The sequence below is a fragment of the Salvelinus sp. IW2-2015 genome, linkage group LG14 (genome assembly GCF_002910315.2).
Source record: "Salvelinus sp. IW2-2015 linkage group LG14, ASM291031v2, whole genome shotgun sequence".
NCBI lineage: Eukaryota > Metazoa > Chordata > Actinopteri > Salmoniformes > Salmonidae > Salvelinus > Salvelinus sp. IW2-2015.
The window spans coordinates 51,600,676-51,627,257 of record NC_036854.1 but is presented as its reverse complement, the minus strand read 5'-3'; the positions used below and the strand labels follow the sequence as shown (position 1 = coordinate 51,627,257).

The 26,582-nt window shown below is 39.6% G+C and overlaps 3 protein-coding genes across 3 annotated transcripts; 1 reads left to right on the top strand and 2 right to left on the bottom strand.

Moving 5' to 3' along the window:
- Positions 1-330: 330 nt before the first annotated feature.
- On the bottom strand, positions 331-13,095 carry LOC111973229 (large ribosomal subunit protein uL15m). The gene is made up of 5 exons (XM_024000520.2): positions 12,913-13,095; positions 5,200-5,357; positions 4,797-4,962; positions 4,363-4,486; positions 331-820 (listed from the first exon to the last, which is right to left on the bottom strand). Exons 1-5 carry the CDS (start codon positions 13,015-13,017, stop codon positions 483-485), a joined length of 891 nt encoding a protein of 296 aa, XP_023856288.1. The 5' UTR covers positions 13,018-13,095; the 3' UTR covers positions 331-482.
- Positions 13,096-13,513: 418 nt separating this feature from the next.
- LOC111973345 (acyl-protein thioesterase 1-like) lies at positions 13,514-17,942 on the top strand. The gene is made up of 9 exons (XM_070446721.1): positions 13,514-14,062; positions 14,352-14,383; positions 14,519-14,584; positions 16,275-16,322; positions 16,415-16,485; positions 16,610-16,683; positions 16,792-16,888; positions 17,065-17,240; positions 17,399-17,942. Exons 1-8 carry the CDS (start codon positions 13,961-13,963, stop codon positions 17,148-17,150), a joined length of 576 nt encoding a protein of 191 aa, XP_070302822.1. The 5' UTR covers positions 13,514-13,960; the 3' UTR covers positions 17,151-17,240; positions 17,399-17,942.
- LOC111973267 (regulator of G-protein signaling 20-like) lies at positions 17,862-26,155 on the bottom strand. Its single transcript, XM_024000570.2, has 5 exons — positions 25,797-26,155; positions 23,807-23,967; positions 21,078-21,161; positions 20,593-20,827; positions 17,862-20,369 (listed from the first exon to the last, which is right to left on the bottom strand). The coding sequence occupies exons 2-5, from the start codon at positions 23,941-23,943 to the stop codon at positions 20,175-20,177; spliced, it is 651 nt and encodes a 216-aa protein (XP_023856338.1). The 5' UTR covers positions 23,944-23,967; positions 25,797-26,155; the 3' UTR covers positions 17,862-20,174.
- Between the last annotated feature and the right edge of the window lie 427 nt (positions 26,156-26,582).

The following is a 26,582-nucleotide window of genomic DNA, read 5'->3' as shown; positions in this document are numbered from 1 at the left end:
AATCCTTGTGGCTGAATAGAAGCAAGTCCCCACAGCAATATTCCAATGTCTAGTGGAAAGCCTTCTCAGWAGAGAGGAGGCTATTATAGTAGCAAAGGGGGGACCAACTCCATATTAATGCCCATGATTTTGGAATGAGATGTTTGACGAGCAGTCGTCCACATACTTTTGGTCAAGTAGTGTGCGTAACCTAACCTCAATTTACTCCTCCATTCCCTATAAGCATTGATCATAAAGCATGGTGCCTTTCTTACAGAGATGTACAATAGAAATACATTATTTTCAGATTTTGGCTGAAACGCCCCTAAGACAAATGAGAGAACAATGGCATTAAATTATGAACATTTAATACAGTATTCACAGTACATCATTTGTGTTGAAAAAGCAGAATCTGTTGGAAAGTTGTGCTAAGAGACGTTTATTTTAAATCACCCATCATGACATTTATGTACATAAACGGAGCATGTTTATTTTAATCATTTTTAAGAATTGTAATATTGGAGCAGTTTGTCGTCGGTCGGTTTCAGAATCTTTTTCTCTGCCATGTTGACCACCCAGCCTGGCGAGAGGCCAAAGAAGATCTGTCTGGGGTCCTTCCTCATAAAGAGCATGTGGAACAACTCGTCTTTGGAAATGTCCGGTAAAATGTAGCCATACTTCTGGGCCAAGGCTATCCGTGCTTTTTGAACCTTCTCTGGGTCTGCCAGGTAACCACGGTTGGCAGAATCTGTGTAGTACGTGACCATGTCCTCCCCAGGTAACATTCTCTTTGGAATGGGCTGTCCACTTAAGAAGAACGGCACAGGCTTACACAGGACCGCTACAGACAGAACAAAGCACAGAGTTACTACCCCTCCAAGTGTAAAGTGTAAGTGGCGTCATAGCAAGATGATTAAAGTTTTGGCTTAATGTGTTTCTATGGAGTAACACTTTACAATAAGGTTCTATTTGTAAAGGGTTTATAAAGGACTTATTACTACGTAAATGCATTATAAATCATTAATAAATAAGTTATAAGAAAACAAAATATCTCCAGCTATTAACCATTTATAAATGCACTTAACAAATGCGTTGCATAATCATGCAACCTTATTTTCAACGGTTGCAAAGTTAACAATAGTTATTTTCTCACTTTTGGGTATGATGCATTCTTGGGTATGATGCATTCTATATATTCATACTTGATCAGCTTTAATATTGCGGATAGATTGTGGCTTCCATCAATGTAATTGTCAGCATCATTTCCAACCCCCATATATATATATATATATATTTTTGTCAATATATATAAATTATATATTTTTCTTTCAAATATATTTCCCCCTATACCCCAATGATGTGTCTCGCCCCATGTTTGAAACCCTGATGACGCAAATATATTTTGGGGTAGCCTAATGGTTAGAGCGTTGGGCCAGTAACCGAAAGGTTGCTGGGTCAAATCTCAGAGCTGACAATGTAAAAATCTGTCGTTCTGCCCCTGAACAAAGCAGTTAACCCACGGTCAATTAAGGCAGCCCCCGTACTTTAAATAAACAAATACAATTGGTACACTTATTTATTCCAGGAATGAAGGCTTCATCTCAAGATCACAAGTCACATTATTGGTGCAGTTTGCTGGTTTCTGAAAAACGTCCAACTTTGGAAGATCTGTGAAACGCGCTTAAAATAAACGACCTGGAATGTGCACAAAATGTTGTGTTGGCACTGACATTATGTGACAGTGCGTCGTGAAGAATCATGATGGACGTGGCTATGAGAAAGGTGCGAAGGCCAGACCAAAGAGATTGCGCAAAATAAACGTTGTTCACAAGATACAAATGTTGACAGCGGAGAAAGGGTAAATTCTCTATGCAATTTCTTTCAGTTTTGAATACAGAAGTTCTCCTAGATGATTTAGCATGCTGCTCAGCTAGCTAATGTTTGCTAGCACATCTGTCCTGCCTACATAGCTAGGAAACGTTAGCTAGCCCGCTAGCTAGCAGTAGATAAAACCTAAAATGTATTTTTGAATATAGACATTCTGCTTGACGATTTAACACAAGATACTCTTTGGCATGATATAGCTAACTAAATAAGTAGATCACGTTTGCTGGCTAGCTAGCTCGAAAAAGACACCCCGTTTTAAGATTTAACTTGCTAGCTAGCTAGTGTATTAGCAAAAAAWTTGATAACTACCTAGCTAAGCCCTTTCATCAGTGTTAGCTAACTATTAGTGTTMGCAAGTAATGTTAAACACTAGCTATTATTATTAATATTATTAGCTAGCAGTGGATAACATAACTAGCTAAGCCTAAATGGTAGAAATTATGATAATGATGATAGTAGAGTAATGTAGCTAGCTAGTGTCTATGCRAAATTGCCATAAATTCCTCTCCCTAACATTCCCAACTTGCGGCCCCCCAAGTTTTCTGAACAAAAAAACATATATATATATATTTTTTCTCCCATTGTTGGACATAAGACTGTAAAACACCAGGAAATAAGCTCCAAGTGATTTTATTGTAAAAAATATGTTCCCAAGTATTCCCACGCATAATAGAGAGACACGTGATCGTATACAAATGTAAGCAAGGTTAGAAATTATTATGTTCCAGTCAAACATATCAGTTTGGGCTTCTTGCGGTCAATTTGCAGTTTACAAATGACTTGGAATTATGTTCTGGCCCCCCGACCATCCGCTCAGCAAACACATTTGCCCGCGGCTGAATCTAGTTGATGATCCCTGCCATAAGGTCTCAGACTCCAGGATGGGGAAAGAAACAGAAGGGGACTGTGTTGTATTTTAAATAGTTCATCTGTTATACATTCCTATTCTGACTTGTAAATGTTAAAAAGGGGAGAAAAAGACACCCCCTGTTTATCTGAATTAGATAGGCTACTCACTATACCAATTACATTTTACATTTACGTCATTTAGCTGACGCTCTTATCCAGAGCGACTTACAAATTGGAAAGTTCATACATATTTATCCTGGTCCCCCCAATGACAGGCTACAGATTTGAGTCCCCCCAATGTATCCTTCTCTTAAATTAAATTTTGTTCTTACTATGTATTGCATGTTTGAGGAGGTTATATACTGTTATAAAATGTTTGTATCTTGACATTAATAAATAGCCAGAAGGTTTCTACTTTCTTTTAAGGTATATTTTTTTGAATATATAAATATTGGTAGGCCTAGCTCATTKATAAATGGTCAGTAGGGTTCCACTTTCTTTAAAAGGTTCTAGATCTGTTATTCTCATTGAAAGCAATAAGTGGTAGATCTGTTCTATGTGCGCTATTTCTATGCTTCCTGTTTTGAAGTTTTGTTTTTACCTTCAATTTTGTACACCAGCTTCACCCGCTAAAAATACAATATTCTGGGTTATGGGAAAATCATTTTACAGCGGTTTAGATGGTTCAATGATTGTCTACACAATGACTGCTTGTATTGTSACAAAACTGAAATTAGGCAACCAGGAAATGGCAGAGCGATTTCTGCGACGTTTAAAGGAATCTTTTCAGCAGTTATAAATATTGGTAACTAATTTGTTAATYGTCAGTGGATTGACACTTTAAAATAAGGTATCATTTGAGCAGTTATAAATGTTCATAGATCTGTTACTTAAAATAAGGTATACTTTTAGCAGTTATGCATGTGGGTAAATCATTTATAGGTTTGAGAGTTCACTCAGAGTTTAGACATACTTATAGGACAGTATTGGGTACTCATCACCACATACATGAGAGAAGATAGCACATAGTTAAGCATGTTCAGTCAATGAATGGTGGGTATGAAGACCAAAACAGTCCATGTTGTGAGAGGATATATCTTCCACTGTTACACAGACCAAAGGTATTAGGGTTACCATTTCACACCAGAGCGTTCACCATACTTGGWGAAGTGAAGTGGTAAGTGTGTGTTGATATAATCTGGTAAGGGGTAATAATTTAATTATGTCCTGGATGTAAATTTGTCCAGAGCATCAGGGTTTCAAACATGGGCCAAGACACATCATGAAAACAAAGCTCTTCTGTTRSTGGGACAGAGCACCAATGCATCACACCCAAAAGTGAGAAAATCACTATTGTTCAACTATGCAACTATTGACAATAAGGTTGCATAAGAGTTCATCAATATAAGCATTTGTAAGTGCATTTATAAAATGGTTAATAACTGGAGGTAAATATTGTCTCACTATTTGGCAAACACTGACCAGTTATTGCACTATTTTGACCAATGCGATATAACCGTTTATTAATGGTTTAATGCATTTTCAAATGATTAAATAACATAATTATAACCCCTTTATAAACACTTTACAAATGGAACCTTATTGTAAAGTGTTACCCACTACGACATTACCATCAATACTACTCACCGAGACTTCTGGGGTCATAGAAACCTGTAGTGACGATCCCTCCGTTTCTCTCAATGGCAGCAATGGCCTCCTCAGACGCCATCTGAACTTCTATGTTGACTTTCGCTGCAAAGATACCAGCACCCTGATAACACACACAATTGGATGCAAGAATAGAGAAAATAGATTTTCAAATCAATACAGAACGGGGAAAAAACTGCCTCTGGTCTAGCATAATCACACTACAATCTAATTAGCTAAATACTGCCCCCTACTGGCAAAATATATGTGCACTAAATAACAGATCTTCCTTGCTTTACATAAACATAAGTAATCAACTGCCTTGGTGGGATCGTGCTTCATCCCCAAGCTTCCGTAACAATGAATTCACACTCAAATCAAGCGGAGACACAGTCATGACAGCTCATAGGTGTAAATGTAGCCAATGTAAATACCTCGCCAACAAGCTGAACACCATAGTCCCTCTTCTGGGGCTGGATGGTCACTCCCCTGCCGTTGACCAGCTGTGTCAGGTCAATGGGCTGAGTGGGGTCAATCCGGCCCAGGTCAATCAGATACTGCAGCCTGTTCAGGGTCAGTGGCTGGTACTGAGCCCGCCGACTAGGAAGAAAAGCACAAATTTGTGAGCATAATCTCCTGTCCCTAAACAAACGGCTATAACGTATAGAAAATGTGATTGACATCAAGGCAATAACAACTACAGTACAGAGATACAGTATGAAAAGCTACAAAGCCCTACTTTGTTGCTTCTCAGACTGCATCTCTGTATTGTAACATTATGCCCGTATGACAAACATGGCGTGTTCAACAATGCACATGGGACAACAATGTATTAACCTGTGTCCCTCATTGTAGCCGTATTTGGGGATGGCTAGATAGAAGGGAGTCTGACCCCCCTCGAACCCCAGGCGAGGTCGGTTGCCTCGCTGCCTCTCCCCTTTGTGACCCCGGCCACTTCTGTTTCCTCCATGTTGGCCTCTGCCTCGCTTCTTCTCCTACAAAATGATAGATGAGACAGAATTTGATTCACATTATCAGTGTTTGTGCTATTCTTTCTCCACTATTAATGTTTCAGAATATATTACATGTGTAACAATTGACATATTACATAGTAATCAAAAGTAAATTATTTGTCATTGTCACAATTAATTTATGCAATGATTTAGCTACAGATTGGTTATATCACATTATCTGGTATACAAAGATTTTTATGACCATTATTTGGCGGTACCATGGCCTCGTTTCCCAGTTGTGATGTAACTTAAGGATTACAATGATTGTTCCAGATAAAAAGTTGTCTCTTAAATAACGATGTAAGTGTTTTCCCCAAACAAGCACACGGAGAGAACGTTTGCTAAGTCTGTAGTTGTCACGATCGCCATAAGGAGTYGACCAAGATGCAGCGTGGTATGTTTCCATCCTTTATTTTGGAATAGAAAACTCAAAGGGAAAAAACAATAAAGTGAACAAACGAAACGTGAAGCTCAAAATAGTGCTCACGGGCAACTATACCTAGACAAGATCCCACAAAGCACAATGGGGAAATGGCTACCTAAATATGATCCCCAATCAGAGACAACGATAAACAGCTGCCTCTGATTGGGAACCATACCAGGCCAACATAGACATATAATTCCCCTAGATAACCCACCCTTAATCACACCCAGACCTCACCAACATAGAGAATAAAAAGCTCTCTATGGTCAGGGCGTGACAGTAGTTAGACCATGTGTTGCTACCGATAGGATCAAAAGAAAAGCAGTGCTGCTCTCGGATSAGCTTTCACTATTCAAACCTTTCCATAGCATTATAATTACTCCACAATATTGACGACGGATCAGTTCCTAGAGTGATATTACCACCAATGGCTGCAAAAATTGATGCGGCTTATTCTAAATGCTTACCCTATATTAATGCACTAAATTAAGATTTGGCACATTGTGCACATGTTGTTATACATCATTAAATATATTTAGCCAAAATGTACAAACAGTATAATAGAAGTCATTTGAAAGAACATAACATTTATTTTAATGTGATCGAAATGTACAGTGCATTCGGAAAGTATTCAGACCCCTTTACTTTRCCCACATTTTGTTACGTTACAGCCTTATTCTAAAATGTATTAAATTGTTGTTTCCCTCATCAATCTACACACAATACCCCATAATGGGGCCTCCCGAGAGACACAGCGGTCTAAGGTACTGCATCGCAGTGCTTGAGGCATCACTACAGCCCCAGGTTCGATTGCAAGCTGTGTCATAGCCAGCCGTGAGCGGGAGATCCTTGAGGCGGCGCACAATTGGCCCAGCATCATCTGGGGTAGGGGAGGGTTTGGCCGGCCAGGATTTCCTTGTCCCATCGCACTCTAGTGACTGCTTGTGGCGGGCCGGCCACCTGCAAGCTGACCACGGTCGCCAGTTGTCCTCTGACACATTGGTGCAGCTGGCTTCCGGGTTAAGCGAGCAGTGTGTCAAGAAGTAGTGCGGCTTGGCWGGGTTGTGTTTCGGAGGATCGGTGGATACATCTCATTATTGTAACATGTTTTTATATTCGATGACGTCAACAGCTGGTATTCAACGGAGAGAGATGCTATGACATATTTAGTGCATTGAACTCAAAACGTTATATAACCTGACAAAATGTAATTTAAATATAAAACAAATACAGTGTAGTGATATGAATATCTGGTTAACTAGTGGAACCAGTAAGCTAGGTAGCTAGTAAGGAAACCTGAGCTTCGAGATAGAACTGGACTACCCTAAAATGAGGTAGTTGTTGATCAATATGATGAACCCGTATTCACATTTACGAACCTGATGATATAAAAACGGGGTGAACGTACAAATCACAATCGACTTATTACTCAAGAGTAATTTAGCTAACTCTTACTTAACGTTATCATTTGATTTAGAAAGAATAGAACAACATAAATTTTAAGTCCATGTAGCTATATACCTGAGCACAGTGTTTTCAAAACATCCAGTACTTTCATGACATTCCCTTGACCTCCTTGTCTCTCTAAATGCCAGGGGTTTACAAAACATAACTAAAAGAAAAGCACCGTTTTCAAAACAAGTATACAAATGCATGGCTTATAATATCTGGAGACTTCAATGAAACACCTGATAACTCTTTAGATAGATTTCCACCTAGAATAGCTCAGAGATCTCAGAATAGTGACATTATCACCTCATTTTGCAGTAAACTGACAGTGGTTGATACATGGCGTTTCTTTAACAGAAACTTAAACAAATACACCTGGTGTAATAGGTCAATGATGGTCAGATCCAGAATTGATCTGTTTCTCATTTATCCCACACTTTTACAGTATGTACAAGAAGTAAGTCATAAACATGCTCCTTTGACTGATCATACAATTATTTTATTGACGTTAGAATGTTCTGAAAAATCCAGTGGCATTCGAGGATACTGGAAACGTAACAATTCACTCCTAAAGGATCCAGTCTTCAACAAGAACATAAAGAACTTGATCATAGACTTGTTTAATTCAAATGATTTAGAATCAAAGCATGGAAGTGGGAAATATTTAAATTCAAAGTAAGATCTATCGCCATTACACGCAGTAAGGAACTAAAGCAAACAMTTTTGAAAGAAGATGAGCTTACGAATAAATGGAATGTTCTTTTAGAAAAGGATACCCTTTCAGCAGAGGAAGAATGAGATTTGAATACAGTGTCTCGGTATTCAAATCTCTGGAATAGAACTAGATCAAATGTACATGAATTTAGCTAAAGGGCCCTTTATTAGAACTAGAGCAAAATGGGTTGAGGAGGGTGAGAAAAACACAAACTATTTTTTTGCTCTTGAAAAAAGGAACTATAAGAGAAAATCTCTTTCTGCCATAAATATTGACAACGCCTTGTGTAAAGACCCAAAGATCATCTCTAGCTTTGTGTGATCTTTCTATGAACATCTGCATCAATCTAATTTTAACGGGATTGAATGTGAACATTTTATAAAACACGTCCATGGTCATGTTCCAATGATTTCTGATGAGTTCAAGTCCATATGGGAAGATGAGTTTTCTATTGTAGAGATTAGAGATGCTCTTAAATCTATGAAGAAGGGCAAAGCACCTGGAACAGATGGTCTTTCTGTGGAATTCTATTTACACTTTTGGGAACATTTAGAGGGACCAGTATTCAACGTGTTACAAGAATGCCTAGCTAAGGGTGAGATGATAAGCGCCATGAAACATGGGGTTATTTCTTTAATACCAAAACCTGATAAAGATCCCCTTTTCATAGATAATTGGAGACCTATTACATTATTAAATATAGATTATAAATTGATAACTTTGGCATATGCTAATAGACTTTAAAAAAACACCTTGTTAATGAAACCCAAACTGGTTTCATGAAAGGTCACCACATCAGCTGTAACATTAGGTTRGTTTTAGACTTGATTGATTAGGCTGATTCAATTGAATCAGAGGCTATTATTCTATTCCTCGACTTTTGTAAGCATTTGATACAATTTAACACAAATTCCTAAGACATTCGATGTARACTATTGGTTTCGGAACTAGCTTTGTCTCTGTTATTAATACATTTTATAAAGATATGAATAGTTCTATTATGATTAATCGGAACACATCTCAAATATTTAATATTCACCCTAGTGTACGCCAGGGTTGCCCTATTTCAGCTTTCTTATTCCTTTTAGTTGTAGAAGTACTATCTATTAGCATAAAAAAAAAAAAAATGAATTAAAAGGTATTTCAATATTTGGAAAATACATTTAAATATCTCAATTAGCAGACGATACAGCTATTTCTAAAAGACAAGGAACAAGGATACACTTAATATTATCAAATCGTTCTCTTCTGCTTCTGGTCTGGAACTTAACTTAAATAAATGTGAAATATTATCCATACATAACTCAAATTACCAATCTGTTGAGAATATTCCAGTGAAAGATAATGTGAAATATTTAGGGTTGCACATAGCAAAAAAAACACATTGTCAGTCAACATCTCAATTTCTCTCAGAGATGAAAGAAAACAAAATCCATCTTTAACAACTGGCCCCAGCGTGACCTCTCTATTATTGGAAGGTTTTTAATTGTCCAAAGCAGAGGGTCTGTCACGTTTTGTCTACCATGCTCAATCCCTATTTGAAGTGGATCAAACCAGCAAGGATATCAACAAAACTTTCCTAGACTTTATACGGAAAAATAAACAATGCAAACTTAAGAAGTCTGTAATATCAAACCAAAGAGCTGATGGTGGGCTTGAAGTACTAGATTTGATTGATATCAACAATATCTTTAAAGTAAAKTGGATAAAAAAGATGTATGCTTAGCTCTGAATCTATATGGCACTTCATTCCCTGTCATATTTTTATGAAATTGGGTGGTCTTACATTTTTGTGGAAATGCAACTATTCTCCAAATGTCATGAAAAATACATTTTAYCCTGGAAAATAAGTTACGTCCACAACTTCTCCCCACACAAGGCACTTCTGTGAAACAACAAAGATACTGTTGTTAAAAACAAGTATTTCTTCTTCCCGAAGTGGTTTGAAATAAATATTATATTTGTGCTTGATTTATTTGATAAAAAAGGAATTATTCTCTCATAGAAAGTTCTTAGAAACATAACTTCCAAATACATAAATTTAATTCTATATGTAAAGCAATACCTTCAGGACTTAATGAAATCTAATTTGTGTTTAGGAGAACATGTCAAGATAGATGCACAACTTACAGTGCAGCAGCTTGATGAATCCACAGATGTGGCTAACCATGCAATTCTAATGGTCGATGTCAGACACGTCTGGGATAATAACTTCGAGGAGCGGGTCCTTTTTAATGCTGATTTGCCCACCACCACCACAGAGGCTGTCTTTAACACAATGGATATGTACCTGGGCTCCGTGGGACTTGCCTGGGGTGGGTGCGTCGGTGTGACCACTGATTGGGAAGCTGCCATGACGGGAAAGCACTCCGGAGTATTACAGCGGATCCTGGAGAGAGCTCCAAGTGCAACCACTGCTTCCTACACAGGAAGGCATTGGCAGCAAAGGACATTGTGCCTGAGCTCCACACCACTCTCCAGAATGTGATCAAGTGTGTCAACTATATCAAAAAGAGTTTGACAAAAAGCAGGTGTTTCCAGGCCTTCTGTAGGGATATGGGGAGCGAGCGCCAACAGGTGCTTAATCATGCAGAGGTCCGCTGGCTTTCCAGGGGTAACGCGTTGGGTCGCTTTTATGAGCTTCGAACATTTCGATTGAGAGGAATGGGTCGCGCAAGTTGCTTAGCTGGCGGATATTTTTGATCATCTGAATTCGCTCAATGGAGGGAGGGGGCACAATCGATTTGAACAAAGGGACAACATGGATTTGCAGTTTGGGCAAGTTTCTAATGGGAGGATTGACATGTTTCCCAATGCTGATTTTGAGATTCAGAATCTGATCAACATACCACATTGCGATACACTGAAAAAAGAACTTAAACAGCATCATGTCAAGCTGCAGGGAAAGTTTTGCGACTAATTCCCGGAGGAGTGACTACTTCCCGGTGGAGAACAGGACACTAGACGACAGGACACCGGCCTCCTTTCGAGTGGAGATGGGAATCGTCACGTTGCCAAGCAACGAAAAGGATCTGCTGGTGGAGCTGTCATTTGATCGCGGACACAGCCACAGTTCTGGTGCAGAGTAATGGGAGATTATTCTGCTCTCGCCTGTAGTGAATCATGCTACCGTTCAGCACTGCTTATCTGTGTGAAAGTGGCTTCTCTGCTATGGCCGTGCTGAAAACTAAAAGCAGAAACAGACTGGACAGCCAGCAAGACCTCCGAGTTGATCTGTCAACCATCACCCCAGACTTCAATAAACTTATCTGAAGAAACCCCCAGCTTTCCCACTGATAGGCCACACACACACACAATAAATAGGTTAATGAGTTATTGTTCACTATGTACATTTTTTATTGTTCATTAATTCTGACATTTATATTACATTTTATTGAACTGGTTAAAAACGTACACCTTTAAAAAAACTTTTCAAGGTTGTGAAACTATTCACATGGTAATTGATGATTACGAATTCCTAATGATTGTTGTTTTTTCTATTTTAAGCACTGGTATGTGTTACTGTTCATTAACATTATTGGACTGGTTTTAATGTCATGTTCTGAGTCTGATAATTTATTACACTCCACAGGTGAACTGGTCGCCTAATTAAATGGCTTATTCTCTTGAACTGATAATACATGTTGTTTTCTCAGTTAATCCAGGCTGCATCACATCCGGCCGTGATTGGGAGTCCCATAGGGCGGCGCACAATTGGCCCAGCGTGGTCCAGGTTTGGCCGGGGTAGGCCGTCATTGTAAATAAGAATTTGTTCTTAACTGACTTGCCTAGTTTAAATAAAGGTTACATTTAAATAATTGTGAAAAATATTTGAATGACTTTCTTTAATACCATAATAGTAGACTGTGAGACAGTCTATTTTGCAAGTAAAGCCTGCCCAAGAAGGCAGCTGCAATACAACATTACAAAATGTAATAATCAGCAGTCCATAATATTGGGTCGCGACGAAATTGTCATTGTCAAATTTGGGTCCCCAAGCAAAACCATTTGAGAACCACTGACTTAGAGGACATATGACTTTTCTGTGATAAAGAAGGGGAAACTATTATACACTTTTTATATGAGTGTGACTCTGTGAAGTTATTTTAACTATTTAAGAGTTAAGGATTTACATGTTTTATTTTAATAATAAGACCCATCTATTCAAATGAAAACAGAACTTCTGAATTAGTCGTTAGTCGTTAATTTCATTCTCTCTGGTAAACTTTATATAGACAAAAACAAATATTTTAAATCTGTCCCCAAATGCAATATATATTTCTACTTCAAATCCAATATTTAATAAAATCTCTAGAATTAGTCAATAACAACAACAAAAAACGCTATTCTTACAACTCTATCATAGGTTTGTACATTTGTAACCCTTGACCTTATTTTAGGAACTTTAACTTGTGAAACTCAATTCATGTGTAGTGATTAAAAAAWWWTTTTTTTTACTTTAATGTTATTTTATGTTTCTTCAGAGAAAAAATACGTGTAGTGACATCCTATGTTTGTGTTGTTACTGTATTGTAATTTGACATGTAATAATAATAAAAAAGGATTTAAAAATAAAAATAAACATGCTATGACATAAACATGCATAGCCATCTCGAGACAACTCGGATGTAAAATTGTTTTTTCTCGAAGGTGCAGGGATGTCACATCTCCTATTTTATACCAGTAAGTTACACTCGTAACAACTCAAGCATTAGGAAACATCTATTTGATCAAATAAACCTCACGTAGCAAATAAGCCATTATTTGTTGTTGTTGACCAAATTCGACAGCAAGAACTCCTTGCTTGGTGGGCGAATAAACGCCACCTGTTGGAGGGAGACAGATTTTACGCCGAGTTGGGCCCTCTTCCTCTCTGACTATTCTAGCCATGACAGCTAGCTTGCTAGCTTTTCAGCAACTTTTGGGCTAGCTAATACACGCATACTTACAGCTTTCTTTGTCCCCGGTTCCGCTCGCAAGTTTGCTAATGTAATACGAGGCAAATTCTGCAAAATATCTAATGCCTTCCCACCAGTTTTTTTGGTAAAAGACATTGTTCTCTCCACATGCCAGTGTTACCCAAGGACAAAATCAGGAACCATGGATGTGGCTCACGTGACGTGACATATTCACATGCCGGAAGCGGAAGTACCATTGTTTCACTGATTTTTGGAACATCTAGATTTCCTACAGCTTGATTGGATTATAATATTGTCCTATCCATTGTGTTTACCAGTTAAAGAATGTGTGCTGCGCTCGCTCTCTGCCAAACTGATGCCCGCGACTACGTAAACAAACTGTACCCACATAACTATCGCAAATCATTCCCATCCAAGCATACATCGTCAATTCTGTTGTTGAATGCCAACTACGTACGTTGTATGCAGTGGCGGTTCTAGCTTGTATGGCTCCCTTCAGCGCCCGTCGCACTAACTAATTTTTTCAGACATTTGGAACACAAAAAATAATCATAACATTTAAAACTATATAAATATATATATAAAAATAAGACTCATAAATATCAAAAAGACGTAACAAAGACAAATCGAAACAAATTTGTGTTGATTTGGCACTCGAGCATCAATACATTATCCATCCCCCAAAACTGAAAACCAAGAGTCAAGACTAAACCAATTCACCTTGGTGGTGTACAGTACTGTACAAAGTTAGAGGTGCACTATTTGATAGATTCCCCCACTCTCCCTACCTCGGGATTCCAGTGGGGAGACCTGAGGTCAACCTACCCCCACCCCCGTCCCCATCTCGTACTTCTGAGTGGGAGACTTTCCCAGGCAGTAGCCTGCCTAGCTTACAAACTAGAATCAGGGCGCCCACTCCGACAAGGTTAATTGACCCACAGTCCCACACGGTGACATGATATCATTGACGTAACGTGCAAATGAGCGATAGAAAACCGATCCTGCAAATGTCACCATTCCGATTTTTTTTTATGTCGGTGCCCCGCACCTGGCAAGATGRCGCCCTGGGCGGCTGCCCATGTCGCCTAAACCTAAATCCGCCACTGGTTGTATGTGCGGTAATAATATGTCATTGCCGTTGCCTGCTATTGTACCTGCCGCTCGGAAAGCTACTGCAGCGGTGAGTGAGGGATGTTTGGCAGCGAYCATTGAAGGCAACATGCATGTTGTTACAGACAATAACTTGCTCTCACATTATTGTCTCACATACGTCTGTATTCCCAGTAAATGCCCCCCTAGTGGGCTGCTAGTATCAGTTGTTTTAGTGTAGGGCTGTAACAAAAGCCTGCACAGTAGCTTGCAGGTGGAGGGTTGAACACCCCAAACCTAGACCTACCAGCCATTGACATTGACGCGTTGTCAATAAAGCTAACCACATTGTGTATTTCTGTATTTCTTTTGCATTACAGGTGATATTTCTTCATGGCCTGGGTGACACTGGGTATGTGCAGTACAGCTCATTCATTTCATCCCTCATTTTACTCCTACCACTCACAATTGACTCAAGAGTTATCTGTATTTATTTCCATTTACTGTAGTCTTAAGCTCATAAGATGTCTTTTGCTTTTGTTCATAGCAATGTCTGGGCAGAGGCCTTTGCTGGGATCCAGACACCACATGTGAAAAACATGTGTCCTCACGCGTGAGTACCTCTGTGGACAAGCACAGCTCCTGTATTTGGAGATTGTTGATGATCGTGATTATTGATTACAGTTTGTTAATACAGTTGAAGTCGGAAGTTTACATACACTTAGGCTGGAGTCATTAAAACTTGTTTTTCAACCACTCCACAAATTTATTGTAAARAAACTATAGTTTTGGTAAGTCGGTTAGGACATCTACTTTGTGCATGACACAAGTAGTTTTTCCAACAATTGTTTACAGACAGATTATTTCATTTATAATTCACTGTATCACAATTCCAGTGGGTCAGAAGTTTACATACACTAAGTTGACTGTGCCTTTAAACAGCTTGGAAAATTCCATGGCTTTAGAAGCTTCTGATAGGCTAATTGACATCATTTGAGTCAATTGGAGGTGTACCTGTGGWTGTATTTCAAGGCCTACCTTCAAACTCAGTGCCTCTTTGCTTGACATCATGGGAAAATCCAAAGAAATCAGCCAAGACCTCAGAAAAAAAATTGTAGACCTTCACAAGTCTGCTTCATCCTTGGGAGCAATTTCCAAATGCCTGAAGGTACCTCATTCATCTGTACAAACAATAGTARGCAAGTATAAACACCATGGGACCACGCAGTCGTCATGCTGCTCAGGAAGGAGACGCGTTCTGTCTCCTAGAGATGAACCTACTTTGGTGGGAAAAGTGCAAATCAATCCCAGAACAAAAGCAAAGGACCTATTGAAGATGCTGGAGGAAACAGGTACAAAAGTATCTATATCCACAGTAAAACGAGTCCTATATCGACATAACCTGAAAGGCCGTTCAGCAAGGAAGAAGCCACTGCTCCAAAACCGCCATAACAAAGTCAGACTATGGTTTGCAACAGCACATGGGGACAAAGATCATACTTTTTGGAGAAATGTCCTCTGGTCTGATGAAACAAAAATAGAACTGTTTGGCCATAATGACCATCGATATGTTTGGAGGAAAAAGGGGGAGGCTTGCAAGCCGATGGACACCATCCCAACCATGAAGCATGTGGGTGGCAGCATCATGTTGTGGTCGTGCTTTGCTGCAGGAGAGACTGGTGCAATTCACAAAATAGATGGCATCATGAGGAAGGGAAATTGTGGCTATATTGAAGCAACATCTCAAGACATCAGTCAGGAAGTTAAAGCTTGGTCGCAAATGGGTCTTCCAAATGGACAATGACCCCAAGCATACTTCCAAAGTTGTGGCAAAATGGCTTAAGAACAACAAAGTCAAGGTATTGGAGTGTTCATCACAAAGCCCTGACCTCAATCCTATAGAAAATTTGTAGGCAGAACTGAAAAAGTGTGTGCGAGCAAAGAGGCCTTAAAAACCTGACTCAGTTACACCAGCTCTGTCAGGAGGAATGGTCCAAAATTCACCCAACTTATTGTGGGAGTTAAACAATTTAAAGACAATGCTACCAAATACTAATTGAGTGTATGTTAACTTCTGACAGACTGGGAATGTGATGAAAGAAATAAAAGCTGAAATAAATCATTCTCCCCAAGTGGTGATCCTAACTGATCTTAGACAGATAATTTTTACTTGGATTAAATGTCAGGAATTGTGAAAAACTGAGTTTAAATGTATTTAGCTAAGGTGTATGTAAACTTCCGACTTCAACTGTATATGCATTTATTAAACAGTGAAAGTATTTTCTTTTCTTAAAATTTTTCAGTCCAATCAAGCCTCTTACATTAAACGTGGGCATATCCAAGCCTTCCTGGTAAGAAGTCAAGTTTATTTAAATTTATAAAAAGAAGGCAATATCAAAGAACAGTAGCCGATTTGGGTTAATCACTTCCCTCTATGTTATAGGTTTGACATCATCAGATTGCAAACAGATGCAGAGGAAGACGAAGCTGGTATTAAACAGGCTTCAGAGAAAAGTGAGTCTACATGGTTTAGATGTAGCTGCACTAGGGCATACAGTATGGTAATGTTTTAAACTGTGTGAACCTGAGCTTGATTCTATTTGAGTTTGATTTCATTGAGTGCTGCCTGTCTTCTCAGTTAAAACGCTGATTGATCAAGAAGTGAAGAATGGAATAACATCCCACAGAATTGTTCTTGGTGGGTTTTCTCAGGTAGACTAGCCCATGACAACAAAAAAACTGTAAAACAACACTGAAGTGTACTAAACTCAGTGGTAAGACATAGCGATAGTAATGATTTATGTGCTTTGGTGTATACAGGGTGGAGCGTTGTCTCTCTACACTGCTCTCACGACCCAACAGAAGCTGGGGAAAGTGGTTGCTCTCAGCTGCTGGCTCCCTCTACAGCACACCTTCCCTCATATACATAAGATCCATTCTATTGTTTTGGAATGTAAACAGTCTATTAGCTTGTTACTTTACCAAACCACACAAATCAACAATGGTCAAAGTAAATTCCCAGACATCGACAAAATCATTCTAGAGACTTTGCAAGTCATAGCTGATTTTAAATATAAGCCTAATGTTGTCCTTCTCAGGRGTCGGCCAACTCTGCCAACAAGGAGATACATGTCCTCCAGTGCCATGGCGAGGCGGACCCTCTGGTGCCCGTAAAATAAAATAAAATGGAGAAACTGAAGACCCTCTGTAACCTATCCAACATCARCTAAAATACTTATCCCAGAATGCCTCACAGTGCCTGCCCTGAGGTTAGTATGGTTTGTACAGCAGCTGTGTGAATTCTGTAATATGGTTGAACTTAGAAGATTGGCACTTTTTGAAGTCTTTAAACATGCATACTAGAGTTTATATGAAATTATTGTATTATATTTTGTGTAGTAATACTTTTCTCTCTTGCGTCCAACAGGAAATGATGGATATCAAGCAGTTTATTGAAAAACAGCTTCCTCCAATCTAAGGGTTAGACCTACACACCCACTGCCATTAGAGCTCATTGAAGGTGACTCCTGTGATGCTCCATAGAKTCTCTGAACCACATATCTCACTCAATATAACCTGCTGCTAACTCTGACTGTCAGAAACATAGTCAGGGACAGGCCTTAGGGCTAGCTAGAGACAAGCCAAGGAGAGGGACACCATAACTTCAAACAATTGTATTCTCTGCTGGAGCCTGGTGGAATCTTTTAATATTTTAATCTGTTGCCAGATGCCAGTACTGTTGTCGGTGTAGCTATTTGCTATTGAAAAGCCATCTCTTCCAGGGAGTATTTTTTTGATTGTATGGTTTGAAAATATGAATCTTAATATGTTGATTTGTTATGGGGAAATAAAACCCTGATATAATGCAATAGTAAAAGAAGACGACAACATATTAATTATTGTGCTTTATTTGATTTGTAAGAATTGAAAGCCATTTTCTGTTAATTCAATACACAAATACAGTATATGAATGGTCACATACTATTTATTTCATACATGTATGTTCCTGTTTATGTTTTGACTGAGAAAGAAATAGGACTAAATTAGCATCACAGTATTCATATCACAGGCAAGATCTTTTTCAGGGTATCAGCTCACACTGTACGTAAAAAGTTACTATTCTTTGAGAAGAGCTGAAAGCACCACAATTTAATATCAAGTGTGTTCAACTGCTGCACCATTTTTGTGATATTTTATTCAAACTGCAGTACCAGTCAAAAGTTTGGACACACCTACTCATTCACCTACWAATTTTTCTTTATTTTTACTATTTTCTACATTGTAGAATAGTAGTGAAGACATCAAAACTATGAAATAGCACATATGGAATCATGTAGTAACCAAAAGTGTTAAACAAATCAAAATGTATTTTAGATTTTAGATTCTTCAAAGTAACCACCCTTTGCCTTGATGACAGCTTTGCACACTCTTGGCATTCTCTCAACCAGATTCACCTGGATTGCTTTTTCAACAGTCTTGAAGGAGTTACCACATGTGCTGAGCACTTGTTGGCTGCTTTTCCTTCACTCTGCGGTCCAACTCATCCCAAACCATCTCAATTGGGTTGAGGTCGGGTGATTGTGGAGGCCAGGTCATCTGATGCAGCACTCCATCACTTTCCTTCTTGCTCAAATAGCCCTGACACAGCCTGGAGGTGTATTTTGGGTCATTGTCCTGTTGAAAAACAAATTATAGTCCCACTAAGCCCAAAACAGATGGGATGGCGTATCGCTGCAGAATGCTGTGGTAGCCATGCTGGTTAAACGTTCCCTGAATTCTAAATAAATCACAGACAGTGTCACCAGCAAAGCACCCCCACACCATCACACCACCTCCTCCATGCTTCACGGTGGGAACCACACATGCAGAGATCATCTGTTCCCCTACTCTACATCTTACAAAGACACAGCGGTTGGAACCAAAAATCTCAAATTTGGACTCATCAGACCAATGGACAGATTTCCACTGGTCTAATGTCCATTGCTTGTTTTTCTTGGCCCAAGCAAGTCTCTTCTTCTAATTGGTGTCCTTTAGTAGTGGTTTATTTGTAGCAATTCCACCATGAATGCCTGTTTCATGCAGTCTTCTGAACAGTTGATGTTGAGATGGGTCTGTTACTTGAACTCTGTGAAGCCTTTATTTGGGCTGCAATTTCTGAGGCTGCAGAGATTCTATGCAGCAGAGATACCTCCGGGTCTTCCTTTCCTGTGGCGGTCCTCATGAGAGCATCACCATAGCACTTGATGGTTTTGAGACAGCACTTGAAGAAACGTTCAAAGTTCTTTCGTATGTCTTAAAGTAATGATGGACTGTTGTTTCTCTTTGCTTATTTGAGCTGTTCTTGCCATAATATGGACTTGGTATTTTACCAAATAGGGCTATCTTCTGTATACCAACCCTACCTTGTCACAACACAACTGATTGTCTCAAACGCATTAAGTTAACTTTTAACAAGACACACCTGTTAATTGAAATGCATTCCAGGTGACTACCTCATGAAGCTGGTTGAGAGAAAGCCAAGAGTGTACAAAGCTGTTATCAAGGCAAAGGGTGGCTACTTTGAAGAATCTCAAATAGAAAATATATTTTGATTTGTTAAACACTTTTTTGGTTACTACATGATTCCATATGTGTTATTTCATAGTTTTGATGTCTTCACRATTATTCTACAATGTAGAAAATAGTAAAAATAAAGAAAAACCCTGGAATGAGTAGGTGTTCCCAAACTTTTGACTGGTACTGTATGTTGAAGTTGTAGTGGTAAACGATCTCATGCCAAGGCACTTTCCCATGTCTTCTTAATATTAAGTGAAATTAGATTTCATAAAAAATAACTGAAAATACTTTAAGTCTGACAATAGAACTACACACAAATGCAATGCTAACAGATACAACATGCTTTCCCCTCATAAAACTATAGAAAAGTGCAATGTCAAGTGCTAGGCAATATAAAAATATAAATATATTTGGAAACATCTTGCAATCTGAATTGGAATACAGCGTATGTTCTTGCTCGCTTTGAGGATTTTGGAAAGCCAATATTTAAGGTAGTAAACAGTAGTTACACCTTAATTTAATATAGACATTTTTGTAAATAGAGCCTATTGATCAATCAACATGTGAACTGTAACTGAAAGCTGGACCTAAGATACACAAGTGTCATCTAAAAGCAATGTGTAGAGTGATTGATGGAGAATAAAAGTCTATGGCTCTGTGGCAGGTGGGGGTTCTTCCAGGTCCTGCAGTAAATCTGCATACGCTGTAGAGTTCATGTAGCGTGGGTATGAGTCTCTCTGCATCAGCGTGTAGATCTGCTGCTGGGCGTCCTCAAACGTGTGGGACGTGGGCTCCAGCATGTTCTTGTTGATCACGTCTCGAACACGTGAGTCCAAACTCACCTGGAGAAGTAATTAAACAACCAGAGAAGTTGAATAAGAGCAGTAGCGGTCTAATGAATAACTATAATAAGTAGGAATTATGTCAAATCTAGAGTAGTCTTGCTGAAGCAAGCCACACTAATAAGAATACTCTATGGAAAAAGCATTTTAGGTTTACAGCTATAAATGAGCACAATTATAGGATACTTCAGTCTCAAGAAAGGCCAAAGCAGTGTAAGCTCACCTCTTTAGGGGAGAGGATAGAAATGAAGCCCTCATAGATCTGTCGTACTTTCTCCTCCACCACAGTTTTGTTGGTCTCCTTTTTGAGCTCTTCGCAGGCCAACCAGAACATCATGTTCTCTTCACTAAACTCTGTCCTTAGGAACTGTCGGAAGCAGCCCCGCCCTGCGGGGCTCTTCATCAGCCTCTCAAACGACATGGTCCACATTGTCGCATCCTCCAGAGTAGGCTTGGGGCTTCAAAAAAGGGACCTTGCTCTTTATTTCATACAATAGATGTAGTTGAGAATGTTTAATGTTGACGTTTCAGCTCTAGCTCTGTATAATTACATATAGAACTCAAAACATTACATTACATATTAGTAATTTAGTAGGATCTCTGTGTCTAGAGATTTTATTAAACAGTCTCAACCATATCCCCTTTTCTTGTTTTTCCTAAACTATGAAGCTAACCCTATAGGGGATATTTACTGTGTAGTGCTGTTACCTGTCGTCATAGTTTGCGATTCCCTCTGTCCTCCTCTCATAGGTGTTTCTTTGAATCCTCTCATCCTCTGTCATAACAGTCAGACTGAAAAACAGTMAAAAACYGAAAATATACTGTATGTACAATGTAGGGTTTTCGGCTATTGTCAATTGGTGTGGTGGGTAGCAGGCATGTTGTTTGTTCCAAACTGTGAACAACAGTGGTGGTAGGTGCACATGTCCCGGATGCGTGAGTTCTGCAGGGAGGTCTTGTGTAAACACTACTGTCATCCAGTCCTTAGAGATGTGCTGTAGTTAATTTAAACAACTAGTGTAGCAGTCACCTGTAGCCTAATTAAAGGCAGGTGAGAATCCACCACATCTGGGCTCTCCAGCCACACACTGTAGCTCTGCGACAATTAGCACAACTTAATTGAGGTTGATGTGGAGTCAGAGACTATTCCCACTCCCTGAGGTGTGAATTAGCATGCTCTTATTCTGCACACAACAGGTAGTGCTGTCCTAAGAGAGCAGTCAGAGGAAGAGGCATAATCCTTGCTTACGTATACACCTATGACTTCAAAACATAAATGTCCCTGTGGGTTTTGTCCACAGAGACCGTGTGTAGCTGGCAGATGCTCCGTTTTTATGCCTCTGTTTGTGTCCTGTGCAGAGTATATTGTACAGTGCATTCGGGAAGCTTTCAGACCCTTGACTTTTTCCACATTTTGTTATGTTACAGCCTTATTCTAAAAAATATTTTTTTCTCCTCATCAATTTACACACAGTATCATATAATGACAAAGCAAAAACTGTTTTTTCTAAATTTGTTACAAATAAAAAAATGAAATACCTTATTCAAACCTTTTGCTCTGCGACTCTAAATTAATTTCAGTTGCATCCTGTTTCCATTGATCATCCTTGAGATGGTTCTACAACTTGATTGGACAATTAAATTGATTGGACATGATTTGGAAAGGCACACAACTGTCTATATAAGGGCCTACAGTTGACAGTGCATGTCAGAGCAAAAACCAAGCCACGAGGTTGAAGGAATTGTCTATAAAGCTCTAAGACAGGATTGTGTCGAGGCACAGATCTGGCGAAGGGTACCAAAAAATGTCTGCAGCATTGAAGGTCCCCAAGAACACAGTGGCCTCCATCATTTTTAAATGGAAGAAGTTTGGAACCACCAAGACTCTTCCTAGAGCTGGCTGCCCAGCCAAACTGAACAATCTTGGTCACCAGGGAGGTGACCAAGAACCCGATGGACTCTCTGACAGAGCTCCAGAGTTCTTCTGTGGAGATGGGAGCATTATGCTGTGGGATTTATGTGGCAGGGACCYGGAGACTAGTCAGGATTGAGGGTAAGATGAATGAAGCAAAGTACAGAGAGATCCTTGATGAAAACCTGCTTCAGAGCGCTCAGGACCTCAGACTGAATTGAAGGTTCACCTTCCAACAGGAGAATAACCCCAAGCACACAGCCAAGACAACGCAGGAGTGGCTTCGGGACAAGTCTATGAATGTCCTTGAGTGGCCCAGCCAGAGCCGAAATTGAACCCGATCGAACATCTCTGGAGTGACCTGAAAATAGCTGTGCAGCAACACTCCCCATCCAACCTGACAGAGCTTGAAAGGAACGGCAGAGAAGAATGGGAGAAACTCCCCAAATACAGTTGTGCCAAGCTTGTAGCATCATACCCAAGAAGACTCAAGGCTGTAATCGCTGCCAAATGTGCTTCAACACAGTACTGAGTAAAGGGTCAGAATACTTATGTAAATGTGATATTAAAGTTTTTTTTGTAAAAATTTGCTAACATTTCTAAAAACCAGMTTTGTCTTTGTCATTAAGGGGTATTGTGTGTAGATGGATGAAGGAAAAAAACTATGTAATCCATTTAGAATAAGACTGTAACATAACAAAATGTGGAAAAAGTCAAGGGTTCTGAAGACTTTCCGAATGCACTGTATGTAGGTTGCTCCAGATTAGAGGCGTCATGTCCATAGGGGGCACGTGCCCCCTCAGAGATGTCCTGTAAAATAGAAATAATAAAAATGCGTTTCATTCATAATACTACTATCCACCTAGCAATACTATGAAGTTGGCTTTAGCTAGCCCAGATAGGTTCCCAATCTCCCAACCTCATAACTAGATACCAAGAAGCCATTGCAGGCTATCAATCAAGTAGCTATCTTGTCTAACTATCTTAGCTGGCATGCCGGCTGTCGGTGGACTTTAGAAACACAAGAAATTACTAAATGCACTGAATATGACTCACATTCCTTTCAAACTTATACCCAGATTTGAGCATATTTAGTTTCTTTAACAAAATAACTACAGAGGATACAGACAGCTCAATAGGTATGCTTAGATATGCAGAAAAAMAAACATATTTTTGACATAGAATTAAGTATAATGATTATGGCTCTTGATTGCAGGAAAGACCGTTTCAGTTGTTTGAAAAATGCAAAATTCTCCAACTTTCTGTCTGGGGGCTTAGTCCCATTCCAGACCACTCCCCAGCCATCTTCACATACTTGGTGCCCTCTCAGATTTTTGGGGTGCATGATACCCCTGCTCCGGAGTGCAGAGTTTTGGTATAAGCATGGTATATATAATGTAAGGTAGCTATGGGTTACGTCCCAAATGGCACCCTATGGGCCCTAGTCAAAAGTAGTGCGCCATATAAGGAATAGAGTGCCATTTGGGACACGAACCCCTACTATGGATAGTATAGTGGTACCTACCAGGAGCAGCTGCAGCAGCAACACCAGCAGAAACAACAGGCATTGGAGGRGTTGGTGGGCATGTTCCCCATCCTGTGCTGTGATTGGAGGACACTGGCCGCGGTTTCCTGGTGCATTTGCATCTGTCTCTTGCGCATTCACAGCCGCTCTGACCCCATGGGCTGCAGACCAAGACACACAACACCACCTAGGTTGTAGGTGAGACAGACTCACAATACTGCAGACCCCCCCCCCCCCCCCAAATACAATACAGCACACTGCACTCACTTAGCTATACAACCTGGACACTCAAGTTGTTCAGATAATTCCACATAGAAGGCAGGCATCAGTCATCCATCTGTATACTTGACTCCATATCTTCTTGTAGATGACATTGAGGGAGTGAAAAATATGCCATTTTAAAGACTTGCACACAGTGGCGGATTTAGTGATAGCGACATGGCAGCCGCCAGGGCGGCATCTTGCCGGGGCGGAACGGGGCTCCCACACACATTTTTGAATGGTGACATTTGCACGATCGGTTTTCTAGCGCTCATTGCATGCCACGTCAATGATATCATGTTACCGTGTGGGACTGTGGGTCATTTAACCTTGTCGGAGTGGGTGCCTGATTCTAGTTTGTGAGCTAGGCAGGCTACTCCTGGGAAGGTCTCCCACTCAGAAGCACGAGATGGGGAGGGGAAGGGGTAGGTTGACCTCAGATCTCCCAACTGGAGCCGAGATAGGAGGAACCGGGGAATCTATCAAATAGCGCCCTCTTAATTTGTACAGTACTAATGCAATTAGTAAAATCAGACACACTACAAAATGCTACCAAATAAACCACAATTCATTCATAATACTGTGAATATATAGTTTCACAGACATATGTTGCATTTTTTTCTGGTTTGTGTGAAAATTGTTAAGAATAATATTAAACCAGTCTGCACACCACCAAGGTGAATTGGTTTAGTCTTGACTCTTGGTTGACAGTGTTGGTGGATGGGTAATGTAGTTGATGCTCGAGTGCCAAATCACACAAATTTGTTTCTATTGTCTTGATACTTCTTTTTGATATTACGAGTCATTTTTTGTATATTTTTATATTCGTTTTAATGTAGTGATTATTTATTTGTGTTGTTCCAAATGTCTGAATAAAAATTGCAGTTAGTGCAGATTGGTGCTTTTTGGGGGTGGGGGGGTGGGGGGGGGGGTCGCCCAGGGAGCCATACAAGCTAGAACCGCCACTGCTTGTACAACAGCTCGAAACCACGGAAAAATAGTAGCCTACTGAGGGAATCCCCACGGCATGTCGTCACATCAGCTCGAGCGCGCATGTCTTGCGGAATGCTCTGACCACTTCAGCAGAGCAAGAATGATCGCTGTGCGAACTTCTTTTCATTGTCAAAGCTATAACTTATTATAGCGAGAAATGTAGTACCAGTTGGCTATGCAAAATACCGTCATTGACATTAATACATAAACATATATAAGCTATATCTAAGCTATTAGACGCCTATTACCAAGCCTAACATTCGCAGGATCAAATCATTTTAACGCGCTCTGGGTTGAGGAATGCATGGGATGAGAAAGACGAGGCGTTGCTGCCTCCATCCAAGCATCCTCAGATACAACACATATGGAGACTTGGGGGTTAGAGCGCTTTTGTTTTTTACCATTTATATTTGTTTAATCAATATTGAGAACATTTTAAACGAAATACTGTTTGCTGACATACAGTATAATAACGCATAAGATGTATTTTACTTTCAAGATGGAGAATATGGCATCTAATGATCTGATGCAAATTATGACTACAGCAGCAATAAATAAATGACCATTCAATTCGGTAGCTATTTCCAAAAGATAGAACGAGATTGTCAAGAAACCATGCTGGCAATAATTATCGAGTGTCCATCATTTTCCATTTAGATAGCTGATGTTGAATCTAATTCAAATTTTAGCATTCAATTATATTTCAAAGAGGAAATTCCAATGTAACTGTACTCACTGTGTCACCATGAATGCCAGAATACAGGTGATTCTTGCCTCAATCACAACCGTCTGCACTGTGTTGCAGTTCGTTTGCTCCATGCGCATGCGTTTTGTTTGAGTGSAAAAAAAATATGTTCTGCAGCTGAAGCGTTGAAGGGCAGACCAGCTTTTACTGGAGGCTTCAAGCAATGTTTGATGATGCTCTCATAAGCTCATCTGTAGCATAGCCTACTTCACAACCACTGAATGAAACCTATACATGATCCACCCACCATGAGTAGCTAGGTTTCCATCCAATTGGCGACAGATTTTCATGAAAATATTCTAAAATCCACATGTAGAAAATATGCGCAATTTAACCACCACTAGTGTTGTCACCAAACGGACTCGTTCCAGATACAAATCAGTGCGTGATGACATAGTGTACACAAAAATATTTGTTTCGCTTCATTTTTCATTGTACCAAATAAAATGTCCATCGCATTTTCCAAAACTGTTGCGTTAAATAGCAATAGCCTTCTCTGGTTTTGGCACGTGCGCTCTAGGCAACAACAGATACGGCGCGGGTAGGCTTAGTCTACACGATGAGTATTTGTCAAACAGCAGTCAAGCATCGATCTGATCATCATGTCTCCAGAACAAGACCCTCGATATTTATCAGAAAAGAGCATCAAGCTCATCACATTGCACTTTCACAACCCTGTGAAGTTCATCATCATTTATTTAATCTGTAGCCTYATAAACTGCATGGTTTCCTGACAGGTCGCAGTGGGAGGAACACACAACATGTATTTTATTTGTA

Coding starts and splice junctions, on each gene's coding strand:
- LOC111973229 (XM_024000520.2), bottom strand. CDS start 13,017: ATGTCTTTTACCAAAAAAACTGGTGGGAAGGCATTAGATATTTTGCAG. Junction 5,358..12,912: donor AACCGGGGACAAAGAAAGCT/GTAAGTATGCGT, acceptor ATCATTTTGTAG/GAGAAGAAGCGAGGCAGAGG. Junction 4,963..5,199: donor GGCTACAATGAGGGACACAG/GTTAATACATTG, acceptor TTTTCTTCCTAG/TCGGCGGGCTCAGTACCAGC.